Source organism: Stigmatopora argus, chromosome 10 (assembly GCF_051989625.1).
Source record: "Stigmatopora argus isolate UIUO_Sarg chromosome 10, RoL_Sarg_1.0, whole genome shotgun sequence".
Lineage (NCBI taxonomy): Eukaryota > Metazoa > Chordata > Actinopteri > Syngnathiformes > Syngnathidae > Stigmatopora > Stigmatopora argus.
In genome coordinates, this window is record NC_135396.1 from 13,227,501 (window position 1) to 13,247,500 (window position 20,000).

At 39.5% G+C, this 20,000-nt stretch overlaps 2 protein-coding genes across 3 annotated transcripts in view; one reads left to right on the plus strand and one right to left on the minus strand.

Moving 5' to 3' along the window:
- Positions 1-20,000, minus strand: part of git1 (G protein-coupled receptor kinase interacting ArfGAP 1) — a 68,780-nt gene that overhangs the window by 47,201 nt on the left and 1,579 nt on the right. Inside the window, exon 2 of the mRNA XM_077612249.1 lies at positions 9,237-9,336. The gene's annotated coding sequence lies outside the window, so the exon portion shown is untranslated. The remainder of the gene's footprint in view (positions 1-9,236; positions 9,337-20,000) is intronic.
- ankrd13b (ankyrin repeat domain 13B) overlaps positions 1-20,000 on the plus strand; it is a 39,451-nt gene that overhangs the window by 19,356 nt on the left and 95 nt on the right. Inside the window, exons 3-15 of one of the 2 annotated variants that reach the window (XM_077612252.1) lie at positions 2,161-2,285; positions 5,045-5,090; positions 5,383-5,526; positions 6,394-6,634; positions 8,367-8,433; positions 10,143-10,224; positions 11,366-11,430; positions 12,159-12,295; positions 14,286-14,443; positions 14,557-14,745; positions 16,178-16,341; positions 17,596-17,672; positions 19,089-20,000. The exon at positions 19,089-20,000 is cut by the window's right edge and continues 95 nt beyond it. In XM_077612252.1, the coding sequence (XP_077468378.1) occupies positions 2,161-2,285; positions 5,045-5,090; positions 5,383-5,526; positions 6,394-6,634; positions 8,367-8,433; positions 10,143-10,224; positions 11,366-11,430; positions 12,159-12,295; positions 14,286-14,443; positions 14,557-14,745; positions 16,178-16,341; positions 17,596-17,672; positions 19,089-19,293 (1,700 nt within the window). In that variant the 3' untranslated portion in view covers positions 19,294-20,000. Of the gene's footprint in view, positions 1-2,160; positions 2,286-5,044; positions 5,091-5,382; positions 5,527-6,393; positions 6,635-8,366; positions 8,434-10,142; positions 10,225-11,365; positions 11,431-12,158; positions 12,296-14,285; positions 14,444-14,556; positions 14,746-16,177; positions 16,342-17,595; positions 17,696-19,088 lie in introns of both variants that reach the window. The other variant, XM_077612254.1, reaches the window with a different exon arrangement.

Sequence of the window (20,000 nt, forward strand, 5' to 3'; positions counted from 1 at the left end):
TATCCAAGTTTACTAAATATAATTAAACTTGAAATGAAAGTCCTCGTAGTGATGTCACTTGGCTGAGAAAAAAAGACCAGTAAATCATGGTGGCAATGTATTGGTCAGGGGCTGTTTTGGCAATTGAGGACCCGCAAGACATGATGTGATAAATGCAACCATGAATTTCGCTGTTTGGAAAAAATCCTGGATAATAATGTGGGATTATTTCTTTGCGATTTAAATCATAAATATCCAAAACATACCAGCAAGATCGCTTCTGAATGGCAGCCGAATACAAAATGGGGAGTTTGGGGTGGCCTAGTCAAAAATCTGACGCTATTAAGATGAACTTTCTTACACAGTGCCGTAAACGACATATTGCAAATTATCTCAAATTCTTGATTGTAGTTTTTGCTGCCCAATCAGTTATTTGGTTTCGATGGAAATCGCAGTTTCAAACAGTGTCATGTGGGTTTGAATATTTTTCTCCATTTTGTTACAAACGTCTGTTCAAATCTTATCTTTCAGTGATATCAAAATGTACTTGATGAAATGGGAAACTTGAGCGTGATAATTGTGCGTTTTTTTTCTCATGATAAAACATGAGGACTTGATGGTTATTCTTCACATGAAAATTGTTACAGATATGCTAATTTTTGTCAGTCTGCTGACTTTCAATTTAGCCTCTCGTTAGCAAACTTTATGTAGATTTGACTCATCACCTTGTGATGAGCTGACCTGTGGTTTTTACGAGAGAGATATTTCAGATTAACAAGTAGATAAATGTGTCACACATTAAAAGCTTCTCGATGGTCTAGTTTTTAAATTTATTATTAATCATATTAGGAATCACATTGCATGATAGGAAATGCACAACTCCTCTTTTTCCCAATGATACAATCATTAGTATGAAAAGTCACCTATTGTATTCGTTTAATTCCACAAGAATCCTACTTCATCCTTTTAGTTGTCTTAGTCAAGAATGTCATGTTGACAAAACCTGCAATGGTTCAATTGTTTAAAATATATAGTTTCAACGAATTTTTAAGATTCCATCAAAATGATTTACATTAATACATAATTATACAGTGGTACTTCGACATACGAGTGCTCCGACATACGATCAATTTGAGATATGAGTAAAATTTTGGGCAAATATTTATCTTGATACGAGACAAATTTTGATATATGAGCATACAGCGGACACGAGAGGCTGCTCATAAGAACATCATGGGCACTGTCTTTCTGGTCGTAACTCCCTCGTGTAGAGCGAATGGCGTATATACTACTTGTTGGCAAGTGGTCGTGCGTTACCCTATTGTGAGGACATTTGTGTGCATCATTTTCGCATTATTTTGAAGGCAATACAAAAGAAAATAACCCTCGATAGGTTGCATCTGAAAGTCAGGGTGGAGGCGGGGCAAATAGAGCCAACCCGGGAGAAGAAAGGTATCAAAATTTAAAACAAAATTAGAATTAAGTTTAGTGTAAGGTTAGATGAAACTTATTTTTGAGTGTGTCTGCATCGTAATCCAAGTTCATTTAAATTTGTTTATGTTATGTTACGAGCGCGTTGCCGAAGAAAAAAGTCCCACCACCCCTGTCGCTCTCTCTCTCCACTCCGCGAAATCCATCCAATTTTAGTACTATTAAACACATTTTAGTACTATTGAACCACTAGTTATTTGTTACTTTGTTAATAGATGGCAAATTCGAACAAAGAAAAAGGTTTTTCCAAACCAATATATCCTGTTTTTGTGTTTTTCCAGAGGGTTGGAACTAATTAATTTGTTTTTAGTTCATTTATATGGGAAATGTTCCTTTGAGTTACGAGTAAATCAACATACGAGCTCAGTCCTGGAACGATTTAAGCTTGTATATCGAGGTACCTCTGTATACCTAATTATATATAAATATATTATATAATATATTAATATATATAATACAATAAATCAATATATAATATATAAAAATGTATATATAATTAAATTATATAATATTAATTAAAATCAATTTAAAAATGGGAATTAATGAATGGAGTTTAAAAAAAGTACTAATTCATGCTATCCAGTTTCCCTTCAACCTAATCCACTTTATGGCTGCTGCTCATGCACATTAATTTCATATGAGGCCTGATAGATTGGCTGTTCTTTGTCGCAACCTTCTTTTTCCTGCTAGTTCTTCAGGAAGCCGTCAGTACTCGAGATCCAGAGCTAGTGCGGCTTGTACTGCGTTACCGTGACTACCAGAGGACTGCCAAGAGACTTGCAGGCATCCCCGTCCTGCTAGAACAACTACGCCAAGTGGGATTTCACACACAAACACAGAGAAAATACTGTAAATATATAAAAATAACTACAAAATTGCACATCAAAAGAGGCTTTGAAGCAGTGATACCTTCATTTGAATAAAAGATTGAGTTTAAATTGACATCTATATTTTCAGATGAAATTGAGTGTTTTTCTAGCTTCCTTTAGAACATATAAATTAATCATTAGTCAAAAGGATAAGCATTATTGAAAAATTCATTTCCAAGCATTTTCTTTTTTCCGATCTTTTTCTTCTTGACACTATTTGGACCGACATACTATCTCTGTACATAGAATTACTGGGGTAGAGAATGGAATATGTTTTCATCTTATAATTATTTATTTTTCTACACATTGGGGCATTTTCATGTAGAGATCGAATTATCGCTAACAGCGCTCCAATCACAATTGATTGGATGTCGATCCCAGTTTATGACAGTAAATGAGTTTGTTTATTGAAGCAGCTACGACAATAGAAAGGTTTCCATAGACTAGGTGTTAAGGTCTAGGTATTAGATTTCACTTCAGCAAGAAAATAAGAAATAAAAAATATTAACTGGGTAAAGAATACAATGTTCTCGGAGCAATAATGAAAAATCTCACTTGATACCTAATAAAATATTTACACCAACTTTAGGAGCTATTTCAGTTGTGTACACACTGAAAAGGACTTTAGCTTAAATACCTCTTTTATTTTGTGTTGAGCTTGTTGCTTTTCACTCTATCCAATCTATTATAAAGAAATATGGGGCAACAAGTACTGCAGAACAACCTCTATATATTCTGCAAAAGGAGGCTATCCAGGATGACAGAATTGGTTTTCGGGACCAAACATACTATTTAATTTTACGATCAAGCAGCTTAAATCATGCTAAAGATAAAAACAAATCAACTGTCAGGAAATATGAAGAGATCGTTATTAAATAGATTAAATATAACGGTCTTATCCTGTCGTCTGCGTTCAAGCCTCCACATTAATCTGGTTTTAAGAGGTGTGTTGAAGACGTTGGAAATATACAGGGTTAACAGTACATGACGAAATCAAGTCGTCTATAAGATTTCTCTATAAGACTGTTTGTTCATTTCATCACATGCCCAAAAACAGTACTGCGATTAGGATCAAAATATTGGAACGCATAAGTGCTTTGCAATGGAGAATCGTGCTGCGTTATTCTAGGAAGTGTATTTTAAAAGATATAGGCTAAAAAAAATACACATCAGCGTTAGTAATCCTTTTTTTCATTCACCTTCCATTCCACGCAAACTCAGAAGGGTTGCAGGGGTTGCTGGAGCCTAAACCAGCTGACTTCGGGCGAAAGGCAGACTACACCCTAGACTGGTCGCTAATCACTCAGAGCACACAAAGACAAACGACCATACTCACTCACAATCATACCGAAACCAGCAGGAATCGACCCCGCGCCTGTGAAACTCAAAACCACGAGATGGCTCACGTTAGTAATCATCATGATAAAAAACAGCATGTATAGTCTACGACCTCTCTATTAAATGGCAAAATCAAGAGAGTATATGAGCCAATGGTTTCAAATTACACCAGCGTTAAGTTGGTGCACAAATGAAAAATTATTTTAAGCAAGGTAGGTTAACACAAAAAAGAATAAATTAATATTTTTTTGAAAAATAACAGGCACGTTACGAGCTCGGTGTAACTCCTTGTAAGTTTTTTTTGCCAACAATGCATCCGCAAACTGTGTGTAAAGACGCTATCTTTGCCCTTGTCAATGGACCCAGATGCTAAACAAATGCTAGCACGAATTTGTCAACTTTATCCACATTCCAAATGTAAGTATACTATATTAACACAAAAATGCATTTAAAAAGCCAAATTAGGGGCTTCAAATAACTTGTTTGTTTTGCCAGGACAGGAGAATTACCGTGCTTTTCTCAAGAACAAATTGGCACATTGACATGAAAAATATTTAATTTGGTAATGCAATAATTTGCAACAATTAATGGATCCAATTTCTATCCTAATCACCTGTCTCCATTATTCGAAGGCATCTCCAATGCAAAGTCATTCATTCATATCCCGTACAGCGCATCCTCGTAAAGGTTGCAGGGTTTACTGGAGCCTCCAGTGCATATTCTTGTTTTATTTCTCAATTTGTTGTGACATTCGAATTAAGATTTGTATTGGCTTTGTTGCTACACAACATTGTTAATTCTTCCTGATCGCAACCTCAGTTTACATACGTTACAAAGGTACGGCAACCTAGATAATACAAACAACTCATCTTGTAATTGGTTGATGGTGGAGGTTGGGACAGCCGTTGTAAACACACAATTAAAACAATAACAGAGCTCAGTTTAACCATTGACAACCGCGTTAGAACTACTCTAAAAAAACGTTAATTGAAATATTATGGCCATTTTATGAAATGCAAATTTTACATAATAATCCTTTAAATACTTGGGTATCAGCTCTAGGTGACTACATATCCGTGTGGCAGACACTAAATCCTTACACGTACCCAATCTGCACTCAAGCACATACTTGCAAATGTAATAAATATCACCCAGAGTTGGATCGTTCACTGCTCTCACCCACTTCATTGCCTGTCTGTCATGTGCTATAATTTTCCCATCATACACAAGCAGCGATTGTGTCAGTCACAATACCTTTGACAGCCATCAATGTCTTTATTTATGCTCCATCTTTTTATGTCCTTAACTATTCATCAATGGCTCCTTCCTATATTTTCACCAATGGTTTCATTTTCTTGGCACTGCAGGCCCAGGATTTCTATGTCGAGATGAAATGGGAGTTTACTAGCTGGGGTGAGTACTTATGTTATTCTCTTCACTGTGACCTACATACCCACCCAAATATCCACGTAAATATTCAGACTATAAATTGTCACTATTTCCTTTTATCGACCCTGGAGCTCCTTGTGTGCCTAATTTCATAGATTTTGCACAATCACATTTGGCTTATAGTACTGTGCGTCCTATATATGAACAAATATCGTTTTCTTGTCAAATTTGGTAGGTGCGACCTTAAATCAGGTATGAATTATTGTTGGAAAATGATTAATAATTTATCTAAATTCCTGTTTGTTCTTATCCTTAGTGCCGCTGGTGTCTCGTATCTGCCCTAGTGACACGTACAGAGTTTGGAAGAGTGGTCAGTGTCTACGCGTTGACACGACACTCACTGGATTTGAGCAGATGACCTGGCAGAGAGGAAATCGGAGCTTTATTTTCAGGGGACAAGGTCAAGAGCTTCAGTTATATTTGGAAATGCATGACCTGTATTCGGAAAGATCATCCATATATCAGTGGGTGATGTATGTCAGGGTGACAAATTCCAAATCTGGCTTCTTTTCACATTCAGGTCAGATCAAAACAGTAGTAGTCAAAATTAAACCTACGTATTACCAATGTAATGCAAATGAAACTATTTATATTTTTCTGGTGGCCGTCTTTGGGATCACATCATAATTCCTTGTCCTTATTCTTCTCCCTTGCCTCCACAGTTCTTATTTTATATTCATCTTTGTTCCGCTTACATCCAATTTTCATCCTCTTCCCATCTTTCCTTTTTCGACCTTTACGTGGACTCATCCTAGACTCTGTAAAATGTTCCTCCCACTCACTTTTCCTCTCTTCCTCTGCCCCTAAGAACCTATTTTAACATGTTTCCTCTTCAAATCATTCATTCATTTTCCAAAGAGCTTATCCTCACAAGGGTCACAAGGGGTGCTACCAGGCAGGGAACACCCTAAATCGGTGGTCAGCCAACTACAAGGCACAAAGAGACGGGCAACCATTCATGCCCGCACATTCGTAGGGGCATTTTAGAGTGCTCGACCAGCCTACCCTGCATGTTTTTGGAGGTGGGAGGAAACCCTAGTCCCCGGGGTAAACCCATGCAAGCCCAGGGATAAAATGCGAACTCCACACAGTGAGGAGCCACCTGGGATCAAGCCTCGATTCTAGAACTGTGACGCTGACGCGCTAACCACTCTTCAAATCACTGAATTTTTAGATGTACATTTGGAGGTGCTGTATGCATTGTAATCTTTCTGGCACACTTAACTAGCCCTCATCTTTCTTCATTTATTGTGATCGCACATTCCAGACTCCAACGCAGAGGTGATCGAAGTCGACCACGACAGGAAGCTGGTGTTCTGTGAGACCCTGAATGTCTCATCACTCTCAGCTCTATCACCTGCCCGGGGCAAAGGCGGTGCCTGTGGCAATACGGCTGCTGGTTTAGGTCTGTTGGGAGGAGTGCAGCCCAGTGATGAGCAGGTGGCGGCCCGACTGTCCGCCGCTGTAGTGACCACTCAGCTGGACACTCGTAACATTGCCTTTGAGAGGTCAGTTGCAACATATTTTTTACTTCCTCGGGCACTACACTCTGAGATTTTTCACATGAAAGACTTGACACCAACACTTAGAGCAACTGGCAATTTATGTACTGTATACTTTCATGGATGAAGGGGATGTTGGTTTAATGCCAGACTTGGTAATAACCTTATGCTCCAACAATGGGTAATTTAATAATTTTTGCACCTACTGCACAATCATTTCCCAACTTCCGAATGTCAGAGTATTGATCAGAGTGTCTAATAGGCCAGTTATGTATCAGAAATGGAAATTTAGAGATAACAAGTAGATCAATAGGTAACTGAAACAGCATGTAGGGTATTACAGCAGACCCTGGATTAACAAAACTCAAGACCAACTAATTTGAGAGGTAGACAAGGTAATAAATACATTTTATCTCCTTCATCCTCCTTGACACTAATTTATTACAGCCCACTTGGCTCTCTCTGTCTTTTAGTATCACACTTCATAGCGCTTATTTCTTTACACACGTCTGACTAATTGTTCACAGGCAGTGTTAAAAGAAAAGTGAAAGAGAAACATTAAAACAGAGCAAGAGGACTAAAAGCAATGTGGTGAAATCGGAAGTGAGGTCTATAGCACTAAGGTACAACATATTCATGGTTCTCTGTTCATAAATGAACCTATTATTATGCTGGATAACAGCATGGTACTGGTATTTGGTCACTTGTAATTCAAAGGTTATTTCTGGACGAACTTAACCTGTATTTGACCTTTTTTTATATATGTATATTTTTTAACTGTATTAAGAATTAACGCCCACTTCAGAAATTCTCACTTTGGTTGCATCCGAAGGTTGTGTTTGAGCATGGTTTTGTATGAGATAAAAAAAATACCCCCTAAATTTTGAATGGCCTCCCTATGCTGCTAATTATAGTTACTTGGGCTGCAATCACATTTGCCAATTTTCTAGAAATACTTAAAATAAAATAATAATCAAAATGTCCGTGTCTTTGAACAGAGCATGGTTTCTGCATGATGCTGAATTTAATTAGAATATCCGCTCTGATTGGCCGTCGGTGCCTACATTGTCAGTTTTGCTCTGCTCTTCAAATTGACTCTTAAGTGTGACATTCATTATTGCTGTAGGTCAAGCACAATAGAAAAAATTTCAATAAAAGTTTGATTAAAAAAAGGGCAAAAAATAGGAACTCCTGCAAATGCATATACATACAATTACAGATTTAAATAATGCTTTATATAATGTATGATTAATGTGGCATATTTTAGAACAGGGAAGTTATAATCCCCAGATGGTTTTTCTTAGTCTCCAGCGTTCCTGATATTAGTTGGCAGGGGGTAAGAATGAAAAAGACGGGTACATACTTGCATAATAAGGCATGTAACGTGATCAATATCAAAGTGTTCTATTTGCGGAATAATTTAAGTCGCAAATGTGATTGCAATCAAATTGAAAACTACTATACACTTTAAACAGAGCACGTTCCCATTACCATGAAAAAGTTTAAAATATTGGAAAATTAAATTAGTGCAGCTTTAGTAGGTGGAATTCCATTCTAGGGTTTGCTTTGCCCTCCACCCAAGTAAACTGGGTTAGGATTTATTTTTTCAATTGTTTCATTTCAACACACAGTTGCCTTGAGCAGTATGTTTGAGGACAAAGAAGTAGTATTAGAGAATGTAGATGGCATTACATAGTTGTCTGAGCTGGAATTATGATATGAGGTCTGTTTATTTTAGGAACAAGACAGGCATCCTTGGCTGGAGGAGTGAGAAGACTGAGACAGTCAACGGATATGAAGCCAAGGTAGAGAGAGCACTGACAAGCTGTGTCAGTGCGTCAAACTTTCCAGGCAATCCATGAATGTCAAAACTCAAATCATTTGTCTTGCATTGACACGTTAACTTTAAATGTAACTTTCCAGAGAAATTGCAAAGTTATACAGTGATACCTCTACTTCTGAAATTCATTAGTTCCAGAACTTGGATTTTTTCCTAAATAGAAGAGTATTTCATATGTAAATTCTCTAATTTGTTCCAAGGTCTTAAAAAAACTATCAAGGGTTTTAAAAACGATCAGTGTCACAATTTTGAATGAAAATGTGAGAATCACATAAAGATGAAAAACTGATGAGAAAATGATTTATGTATTAAAATAAATAAGCATGCAAAAACATTCTATTTGTGCAGATGCATAAGTGTAAAGAGAATGCTAACGTTAGGTAACACTGTAACAGACATTCCACACACGCATGCATATAAACAGGCATCCAAACAACTTCACATTACGAATTCAAAACAACTTAGCAGTATAAATAGACTTGCAATATTAGACATGGATGGATAACAGGCCCTGCCTCTTCATTTAATTTGAACCATTAAATTTTAAATAAAGAACAAAGTTGCTTTAAACACACTTGGAAAAACAAAAAAATGGAGGGCTGTTTGTTGTGAGACATTCAAATGTAGGGAGATAGTCAAGCAGGACGCAATGCTACCGCGACAATTACAAAATAAAATAATAGACAAGGACGTTTTCGGAAATTTCTTGAATTGAATCTTGTTTTCGTATATTGGAAAAGGCATTAGCATATCAAAGAGGTTCCTCACCTGAAAGTTTCGTATTTGGACTTTTTCCATTGCTTCTCTATTGCTTGTGATGCTTGATTTTATCACCAGAATGCGCAGCGGCAGCACCCGCTTTAATTGTCTGCAACAAAATATAGAAAAAGCAGCCATTATTGTGACTTTGACTAATAACATAGATACCTTAGACCATATTAGTTTTTGTTTCACACAAAGAGGGATCGATTGGGCACAGGTGACAGATATTCAGGACCATCAATCACCCAAGGCTTAGAAGCAATTCCGACAGGGTTCAGCAGTAACTGCTATTTTCTACTTTGCTGATTTAGTGTTATGGGCTAAGTTAAACTGCTATTTTCTTTTCACTTGTGGAGAATCGTCTGATGATGCTATACAATGAACATTTTCGTGTCAAAGGCCAAATTCTTCAAGTGCATTGTTGTGGGCAATGTTCCCTCTAAGCTGCGCGCGTGCACAATTCCGCACTACTCTCGTCTTCTCTGTGCACAGCAAATCATATGGAGCGCACAAAATAAAATCCCAATTTTTTATTTTTTTTATTTTTTTAGCTGTGAGACCGACGCGCGAACCAATCATCCGCCAGGCCGCCCATTCATAGATATTAATCATTACATTTTATTATTACTGAATCATTTATGTGTAGTAGACATGCACCTGCTTTGGCAGGTGTGATACTGGTGTGTGCCCATAGCGAGCAATGATGATGTTGCTTACACCGGTACTCAGTGTGCTTAGGGAGGTTGTCATTCTGCCCAGACAAACAAAAAATTAGAGGGAACATTGGTTGTGGGGTTAATGTTTTTTTTACACTTATGACCGCAATAAAAAGGTGTTGTTATTCTGCATCGTCTCAAGCAGTAAAAAGATCCTTTATTGCTTGCTCGTTTTCATATTTTCTTTCATTTTTAGGTGTATGCTGCATCAAATGTGGAGCTTATAACCAGGACCAGAACAGACCACCTGTCAGACCAGAACAAGAACAAGATCAAAGGTTCCTCACTGTAATTTACCAGCTCAGAATGGAGGTCTTCGGCTTCTTAAAGACAATCAAAGTGCCTTTGCACAGCAACAGCAATTGATACACTTTGTTACTGTGACCTCTAACGTTAAGTGCTGCATCATGTCTGAAGGTTATCCAGCTCACCTTAGCTCATCACCCTGAGCCTTTCGCTTTTCAAACCCCCGAGCTGTCGTTGGATACACGCTTTTGGGCTGTGAAAGATCAGAACATCAGATCCTTGAATTAAGCAGGATTTAGCAGGCTTGCCTGATCAAATAGGATTCCATCACTCCCTGATTACACTGCACATCTGAATTTTAGTATTACGCATACATAGTAGAAGCAAAAGAATAGGAGAGGCTTGTTTCGGAATGTGCTGCATGGGCAGAACGCTGCATTTTCCCTTCGACCTTTGCGTTACCCATTCTTTCTTTGCCCCAAGAAGAACTTGTCAACATTTGAATGCCAACTACTATTGTAAATGCTATGGAGAAAATATTAAGGCAAGTTAAATGTTGGGGGAGATGGTAATACAGTTGCAACTTGATTTATAAATAACCCAACACCTTTTTCCTCCATTTTAAATTTCACTACATTTTTTTTCAATATTAAATTGAGTCTAAAACCTTTAACAATTTAGTATTTAGCAGCAGTAGTGCACCACAAAGACACATGCACTCACTTGTGCACATTGGATTCTTAACAATGGACTCCGCAATATAAGCAGGCATGTAAAGGAAAATCCTTTTTTTTTTTTACTTCCATCTCATCAATCTTGGACTACTGCCAAATAATAATTGCAGTCGAACCCTCAGCTTTAAAATCCAGTGCGACTAATTGGCGGATTTTTATGGTGTAAATATGTGGACACATGCGGCTTATACTGCATGGAATTTTTCTGTATCCATCAAAAAGTAACAGTACTCTTTTTCCAGTAAATAATTTTGAGCAGGAGTGCTCAATACATTGATCGAGAAGTTACTATTGTTAGATCGCATGACAGTAAGATATGATCAAGTCTGTATGTTTCCTCTAGGCCTGTACAATGTCTCGTTTGTACCTGAAGATTGCGATCCTCACATTGCAGGGTGTGCTCTACTTTAATTTTTCTTGGCTGTTTGTGTTTGACTAGGAGGGAAGACTCCCCTCCAGAACTTCCTTGGGATTGCAGAGCAGCACATGGGCCCCAATAATGGGGTGAGTCTTATTAACATTACTTGAAAACCATGAGTAAATGTTTCCACACCTATGTGAACATTGCCTAATATGTTACCATTGAGGTCATCAATGCTCTGATCAGGATTGTGTGGGCCATTTGATGAAATTAAGTTTAACATAGGAATCAAGATTCATGGTACTCGGACGATTCGCCGAAAAACGGACGTTTGGCCGAAACGGGATTTGCGCGCTCGCCCCGCCCCCGGATCGTGCGTACATGTTTTTCAACCTCGGCCCGCGGGCCATATACGCCCGTTACAGATAACATTCATTTAGGAATAACAAGGGCATGTACTGCCCCCCGCTGGACATATTTATATATACAAGTACGTACTACAATGGGCTGCCAATTTTTGTATATATTTTATTTTATCCTTGCGTTAGTCCTATATGAATGTTATCTGTAACGGGCCGTATATGGCCCACGGGCCGAGGTTGAAAAACATGTACACACGCGATCCGGGGGCGGGGCGAGCGCGCGAATCCCGTTTCAGCGAAATGTCCGTTCGGCGAACTGTCCGTCGGCCAAACGTCCGTCGGCCAAACGTCTTTCGGCGAATCGTGCGGTCACGAGATTCACATCAAAGTCTTTTACTGTTTAACTGCTGTTAAATTGAATAGATCTGTTGTAAAAAGCGTAAAAAAGTTTTTTTTTCCTCACGTCTTGGTTTTTCTTTGGTTTATTTTTACGTGTTTTGGTGCTGCAGGCCCTGGTAACCCAAATGTCAACCCCAGCGGTGACCAACCCTGCAGCGCTAACCGCTGAGGAATACTTCAACCCCGGCTTGTCTCCCACACTGAGGGACATCGGCCACCCATGCCAACTCACTACCAAGACCCAGAGGTGAGAAACTGACAGAATATCTTGCGTCAAAAGCACAGCGAATTAGTCATGCGTAGAGTGATGTTGGCTCAGCTGCCAAGTGACTGTCAAGCCAACATACTACAAATAACAATGGGTCTTTCTGACATTTATGCTTTGATTACTTATGATCCCGCAACAGCTAAATGGCTTTCTAATGAGTTGCCAAGAGCGTATATAGCACATTAGAATAAAGCCACTTTTGTTATGAATAATTAGAATCTGCCCATCCATTTGTTTTTGGTCTTCTGCTTGTCATCATTAGAGTTACAAGTAATCTGGAGCCAATCTCAGCTGTCTTTGGAGTGGTCACCAACAATTGCAGGCTACTTTCTTACTCGATCACACAATTGCTTAACTGCTCAGCGCTCCAGTGCGCCCTATTCAGAATGCCATATGGCATTAACAGATGTTGTTTTTTAAAAATCCGCACTCTTGCATATTACAGTATATTGTTGGCTTTCTTGCTTTCGTGTGGCGGCCTTTGAAGGTCAGAAACTTATTGGGAAGTGTTATAAATGTTCTACTACTTAGCAGTTCTAAAATTAACGTGTCACAATCCACTATAGCACTGTCAATTCAGTAGTGAATAAGAATTTGACTTTTGAGTCATTATACTGATCCTCATTATTTTGGTACTACAAACACTTTTGAATTAATGTATAGAAAATGCACCTTGGGTCAATGCTACACTTTAAAAATATGATTTTCCAGGCTTCTGTCGGGCATGGGTCCATAAACCTGTTATCTTTTTTATGCCACTAACCTGTGCCCCAAAAACATACATTTTAAAATTATGCACACTTTTTAAAATGGTGTGATTCTCTTATAAAATGTTAAATAAATAACTATACTACTGTGATCCTTCACTTCGCGGCTTCACTACCTGGCGGATTTTTTTTCTGGAAAAAAAAAAGTTCATAAAAATTTTAAAATCCAGTCAGGCGAGTACAGTGGCACACAAGAAGACAAAGGACTTGGACTAAAACTACTATTTACCTTTTTTGTGGCTTTATATTCAGCGGAGAGGAACTATGTTCACTGTGAGTACAGTATTTAAAGTAGTTACATTTTTTAAATATATACATTATATTTAGATATTAATACATTATAGTCCTTTGACATGCTTATAACTGTAATATTAAATAAAGATACACATTTTTGTTGTACTTGTGTACTTGTTTTTCTGTATAGGCGTGAAAACATGTATTGTGGTAGTTATAATGGGAGTGATCCTACTTTGTGCTTTTTCGTTTATCGCGGCCATGTCTAGTCTACATTAATTGTGATATTCGAGGGATTTCTATATTGCTATCATAACACAATTTAAAGAAACAAATACTGCATAAGAATGAGGTATATACTGTAAAAGTAGGCCAATCCCACCAGCGCAAAATGTTATAAAAGGAGGGTTGTGCTCCTAACAAGCAGCATCCAGATACTGCATGTTGTCTATTTAACTGCATCAGCCTCTTTGTCATGTTTAGTATTCAGCTCACTGTTCATCGCTGCATAGTTAAAGACAGCATCACATGATGATGATAAGGACATCTGCAAAAGCTGCATCACTGGTTCTCAATGGCGCACTTAATTAACAGATTTATTCATCATTCATTCACCTTATGTGCCGCTTATCCTTAAGGGTCGCAGAGTGGTGCTGGAGCCTATTGCAGCCAGCCACGGGCAGCAGTCCCCAAATTGGTTAAAATAGACAACCACATCGCCACCAATTGGGAATCGAACCCAGACTGTCTGCACTGAAGTCAGGCAGATGAACCACTGCACGGAACCATTTCCAATTTAGGCATTGATTGACTGAACACCTCCGGTTGAGTGTCAATGTTAACGGATTCTCTGATCCATGCTTATGCAAGCAATTAGTTAGGAAGCAAATAATGCAAATAAGCTAGTGGAGTGCTGAGCAAACTGCAGAAAGCGCTATCATGTTAATCAGTCAGTCACTTTTGTTCAGATTCAAAGCCAAGCTGTGGCTATGCGAGTCCCATCCACTGTCGCTGGCAGAACAAGTGGCGCCTATCATCGACCTCATGGCCATTTCCAATGCCCTGTTTGCCAAGTTGCGTGACTTCATCATGCTGCGCTTGCCGCCGGGCTTCCCCATCAAGATCGGTAAGCAAAAATGAAGCTAAGTGAAAGGCGTAGTTGGAGATGTCCAAGCTTGAATAAAAGGGATGAGTGAGAAAGAAAAAACGTGTCCAACGCGATTCCTTTACTGCATGCAGAGATCCCGCTCTACCACATCCTGAACGCCAGGATCAGCTTCAGCAACCTGAACGGTTGCGAGGAGGGGGCAAGCCTGCGCCCTGACAACGAAGCTGCCGTGGAGGGGGCCGGACAACGGTATGCCCTCAGGACCGACACCCCCTCACCCGGCAGTGATTCCTCCAGCGTCTCCAGTTCCAGCTCCACCAGTGAGGTCACACACACACATTCGCTCATTGTTTGCTCCTAAAACAAAGACAACCAACTTGGAGTTTATAGTGAAATTGAACCAAACTAAATGTTGATTTCTATCCGGTGGTGCTCGTTTTAGCAGAAACCTCATTGGTTAAATTGTCTGTGATGCATTGTTTGTAACCAAAACCAGGACGCACTGCAAACGGTCCTATATGAAATACAGCAATACCTCTACTTATGACTGTCTCTAGGTACGAAATTGTCAGGTTACAATTTTTTTTATATGCAAATGAGTGACTCGAGATACGAAAAAGATCCAAGTTACGAAATCCCCCAAAAAGTAAATGCATTTCCTTATCCGTTATTTTATTTTGAAAATATTGTCGCGGATGCATTGATTCTCACTTTAGAATAGTGCTACCCTCTACTGGGCTCTCATTCTATCTCATATAATGACAATAAAAGCATTCAATTCAATTCAATTGGCTGTCTCACAACAACCACTATCCATGTTTCAAAATTCTCTCTTACATACCCGTCCACCTTGATTAAATGCTCCCCTTATTAATGATTGCAATTCCCTTAATTAAGAGATTAAAAACCATACAAATGCAACACGGCACATATTTTCTCTCACACACACACAGGGCACAGGTAAAAGTCTAAAATGTAGTACAAAGTGGACGTCTTTTGGCCCTGGTAGAACGGGCTCTTCGCCATCTGGCGGACAAACACAGATATTACGTCTCCCATAATAACAGCGTAGTAGGGAACTATTTCAGCGGTGCAGGGCACATTTTCATATGCTTTATTTATTCCAAGACATTAATAAATCATTTCCTTATAATTTTCTCTCATTTTTGTGTTTCCTCACATCTTTCATACAAAATTTGAACACTGACCAATTTTAAAGGGTTTAGTTGGTAGTTGTCTGAGGACCGTGGAACAAATTAGAGATTGTACATATAAAATACACCTCTACTTACGAAATTTTCAAGTTACGAAAAAAGTTCTGGAACCAATTAATTTCGTAAGTAGAGGTACGACAGTGATTGGCCCCAAGCAGCAAGCTTGCTGCAAACTCACCATACAAGTAAATGTATAACATTGCTTTGTTATAACTTCTTAATAAACAGACCCATGTAACACAAATTATAAAGCAACACCGTTTTTTAAACATTTTTGACGCACTCATTGCCATATAGTCTTCATACTCTGTGTCCTATTTCATATCCCCCTGGTGGCCAACGCATAAATTCCAAAAAGGCAAACAATTTATGGAAAGATAGAAATCGTAACTCAAGGACATGGTTGCCTTTCTTTAATTCAGCATTTCTCATCTTCCTTCTGTCCTTCCGTTTCCTGCTCTGCCACTCGACTGTAATCCCATCAGTGTCTGATAACAGGGTCCCTCATGTTGCCCTTTTGCCTTGCCCGCCCGTGCAGTGTCATGTCGAGCCGGAGAGATCCCCCCCTGTGTGTTTGAGCCCCCGTCTGGATACACAGTGCTCGGGGGCAAACAGAGAGACAGCATGGGGGAGGAGGAGGAGGACCTGCTGCAGTTCGCAATCCAACAGAGTCTGCTGGAAGCCGGCTCGGAATATGATCAGGTGAATGACTAACTGTGGAAAATCACTGCTGTTCATATCAGATACAGAGAGTCCTCAAGTTACGACCTAGTTCTGTTTGTTGCCGAATTTCCACATGAGTCGGACTTCACTCTTAAGGTCAAAGTTTACGTCCAAATACTCATTAGTTCAGTCATTTTCTGGTTGTAGGGGGTGCTGTATCCTATCCCAGTTGACTTAGGGCACCATGCGAGCAACATCCTGAATTGGTGGCCAGCCAATTGCAGGGCACAAGGAAAAGGACAATCATTCACGCTCACACTCATACCTAGGGGCAATTTAGAGTGTTTAACCAACCCCGCACAGGCCCGGGGAAAACATGCAAACTCCACACTCCACTGGATTCCAACCCAGGACCCCAGAGGCGCTATGCCTACACGCTAACTACTCATCCACTGTGTTACCCACAGATCCTACATAGACCAGCCAGCGTCCCTGCCCTGCGGTCAATGTTCCCTCTAATTTTTAGTTTGTCTGGGCAGAAAGACAACCTCCCTGAGCACACTGAGTACCGGTGTGAGCAAAATCATCATTGGTCGCTATGGGCACACACCAGTATCACACCTGCCATAAGCAGGTGTATGTCTACTACACATAAATGATTTAGTAATAATAAAATGTAATGATTAATATCTATGAATGGGCGGCCCGGCGGATGAGTGGTTCGCACGTCGGCCTCACAGCTATAAAAATAAAAAAATACAAAATTGGGATTTTATTTTGTGCGCTCCATATGATTTGCTGTGCGCAGAGAAGACGAGAGTAGTGCGCAATTGCGCACGCGCACAGCTTAGAGGGAACATTGCCTGTGGTCCTAACACGTTGGCATTTTAGCCAATACGACCTGATCGGCTTCACTCAGCATGGATCTGTCCTCTGCGAGAAAGAGTGTCACCCGATTCGTTAAATTCTTGTCCCCCTTTTTAAGTTGACTTGAATTTTTACTGTTGGCGTCGTAAGGTCTGTGCGATCACAAAACTGCATTTGGCAGCAAATTTCATTTCATGCAATGGTGTGACTTCTTTCTTCTTAAGGGCCAAGGCAACCATACCCTTGATGCACAAACACATACAAGCACTAGCTAAGCAGGAACTATGGTGCTGGAGACTAAAAGCCACGTGTCATAAAGTCGAAACACTTTTGGTCGAGGGAATTGTAACCCGAGGACTCTCTCTACGTTCACGGCAGTTAAAAGGCATGTGCTTACACCCTGACTTCCTATCATTTTTCCTTTAGGTAACCATCTGGGAGGCACTGACCAATAGCAAGCCAGGAACGCACACCTTGTCTTCTGATCCAAGTCGCCTGGAAAGGTCGGCCGAAAGTTATGCTTGAGGTGTCCTTGTCCCATTTTTTTCCACTCCCACTTTTCAAATATACATGAATTATGTTAACTGAAATAAAAATGTATAGTTTAAATATCTGAAAGCTCCGTGGCAGAAATGTCAAATCTCCCAGCGTGAAGAGCACAGAGCGTGAATGCTGCTCCCTCGCCCACTTCTGCTTTCGACTTCCTGTCTCTTCTTTGGTCTATTGTTTTTCGACTTCTCTTTTCATCTTTTCCATCCCTCTCTCGCATCCTGTATTTTTCTTCTTGTCATCAGCCTCCTCCGGCTCTGTGTTTGGAGAGGGAGAGGGGGACATGACAGTTTCCTCCTTTCACAGTTCCCAGAGCTGATGTTGACTTTGCTTGTTATCTTTTCTCACTGTCTTCCCTGTTTGCGGGCTGGTGGATGAACACGCAAAAATGCATGCCACTTCCTCCTCCTCCTCCTCCTCCTCCTCACGTTGCACTTGCCCCTGCACTCATCAACGACTCGACATTTTGAGCCACCCTCCTTATATTCGTATCCAGAAAATTGTCAACGAGAGTGAGTGCTTCTCAAAGTGTGGCACAAGTACCACCATTGCTACGTGTGTTTCTAAATTGGATTACAAATTAAACTACAAAAGTATGACACCGTTTGTAAAGCTGCGCTCGGTTAAAAAGACGACAATATTTTCTCATATTTAGCGCCACACCGTGTTTCAGATATGGTGTGAAAAAGAGTCACTTTTTTTCACAATTGCAAATGTAATAAAATAAAAGCCAGAGGGTGCTCAATTTAGTAGGTTGCAGCTCCTCCAGCTTTTATTTTGTTACTTTTGGTCACTGGATGTTTAAATTTGCATGCTAGCTAAATATTGTGTTTAGAGATTTAGGATTTTAGATTTAACATTTAAATTTATGAATTATATTAAGGGTTCATAGTGTTTAGATTTAAGATTTAAATGTAGATTTTTAGCACTTATTATTTACGAATCATTATTGAAGTTGCTAAATCTTGTATATATGTGAAAAAAAATGTTTTTAAATTTTTCACAGCATAATTTTAAAGACTGTGACGCTAAACATAAGAAAATATTGTCATCTTTTTAACCGAGCACAGCTTTACAAACAGTGCCCCATACAAAAGATTGACGTTTTCGACCAGCTTTGTTCTAATTTTTAAAAAGAAATTGTCCATAAAGTATATCGCTTTAACTCTATGTAAAAGGCGTCCAACAGATTAATTAAAAACTATATAAGAATCGTTTCTTATGCAATACTATCTGTTCAGATTGGAGATTCAAACTAATCCGACCAAGCCTTAAACCCTTTGTCCGGTGGGTCTGATGTCAATGAACGATGCAAGCGTGAATTGATTTCTGCGTTAACTCGGCGTCAACTATTGAACTTGCCTGTCCAGGATCCCTCAAAAGAAACCTCGCTCCCCCTCCAGCGTATCCTCCACTCCCTCTAAAAAGCAGTCGTCCACCACCTGCAGCTACGACGAGCAGCTGCGCATCGCCATGGAAATGTCGGCCCGAGAGCAGGAGCGAGCGGAGCTCCGGCGAAGGAAGGAGGAGGAAGAGTTGCTGCACATCATCCAGCTGTCACTCATGGAGAAGTGAGCTAACTGGCCAATGGGTCAATCCAATGATTCCAAAAGAAAAGAAAGCACTCTTTTGAACTGTATAGAGAGGGGAAAAACACCCCAAAAAATGATTAATTTCACAGTCCTCCATGATGATGTCAGAATGATTGACAAAAAAGTTCTCTCCACACGGCACTTTCCACACAACAGTGCCAGTTTACAACCAATAAAACAATGTTAAGAAAAAGGCTGCATTCAGCCGGTGGAAGTGACATGTGAATGATGAACTTATAATAATAATAGTAATAAATGTATCGCAGTTGTTGTTAGTTGTATTGTTTTTTTTACTTGCACAAAATCCAAATGTACTGTATTTACACGGTGGTTGGCTCACATATGTGACTGTGATTATATGTAAGTTGGTGCACAAGATAAACTGCTGAAGCACATAGTATGATTTCACAATGACATCAAATTACTGGACTAATGGGCGCCAACCTTGAGACCTGTCACTGACTGGCGACCAGTCGAGCACATTCCACTGCCTCCTGCCCAGTCGACAAACAGGGACGGATTTATGGATGATGTAATTGGCTATATGAAGCATCTTGAACATCATTGTCTCCAAAATGCTAATACGTACGGTGTTTCTGAATGTAAATAGTAATTAAAATGTCATCCATTCAGTTTTGATACAGATCCCTAACTTTTAAGTTGGACCTTTCTCACTGATAGCAGCACACC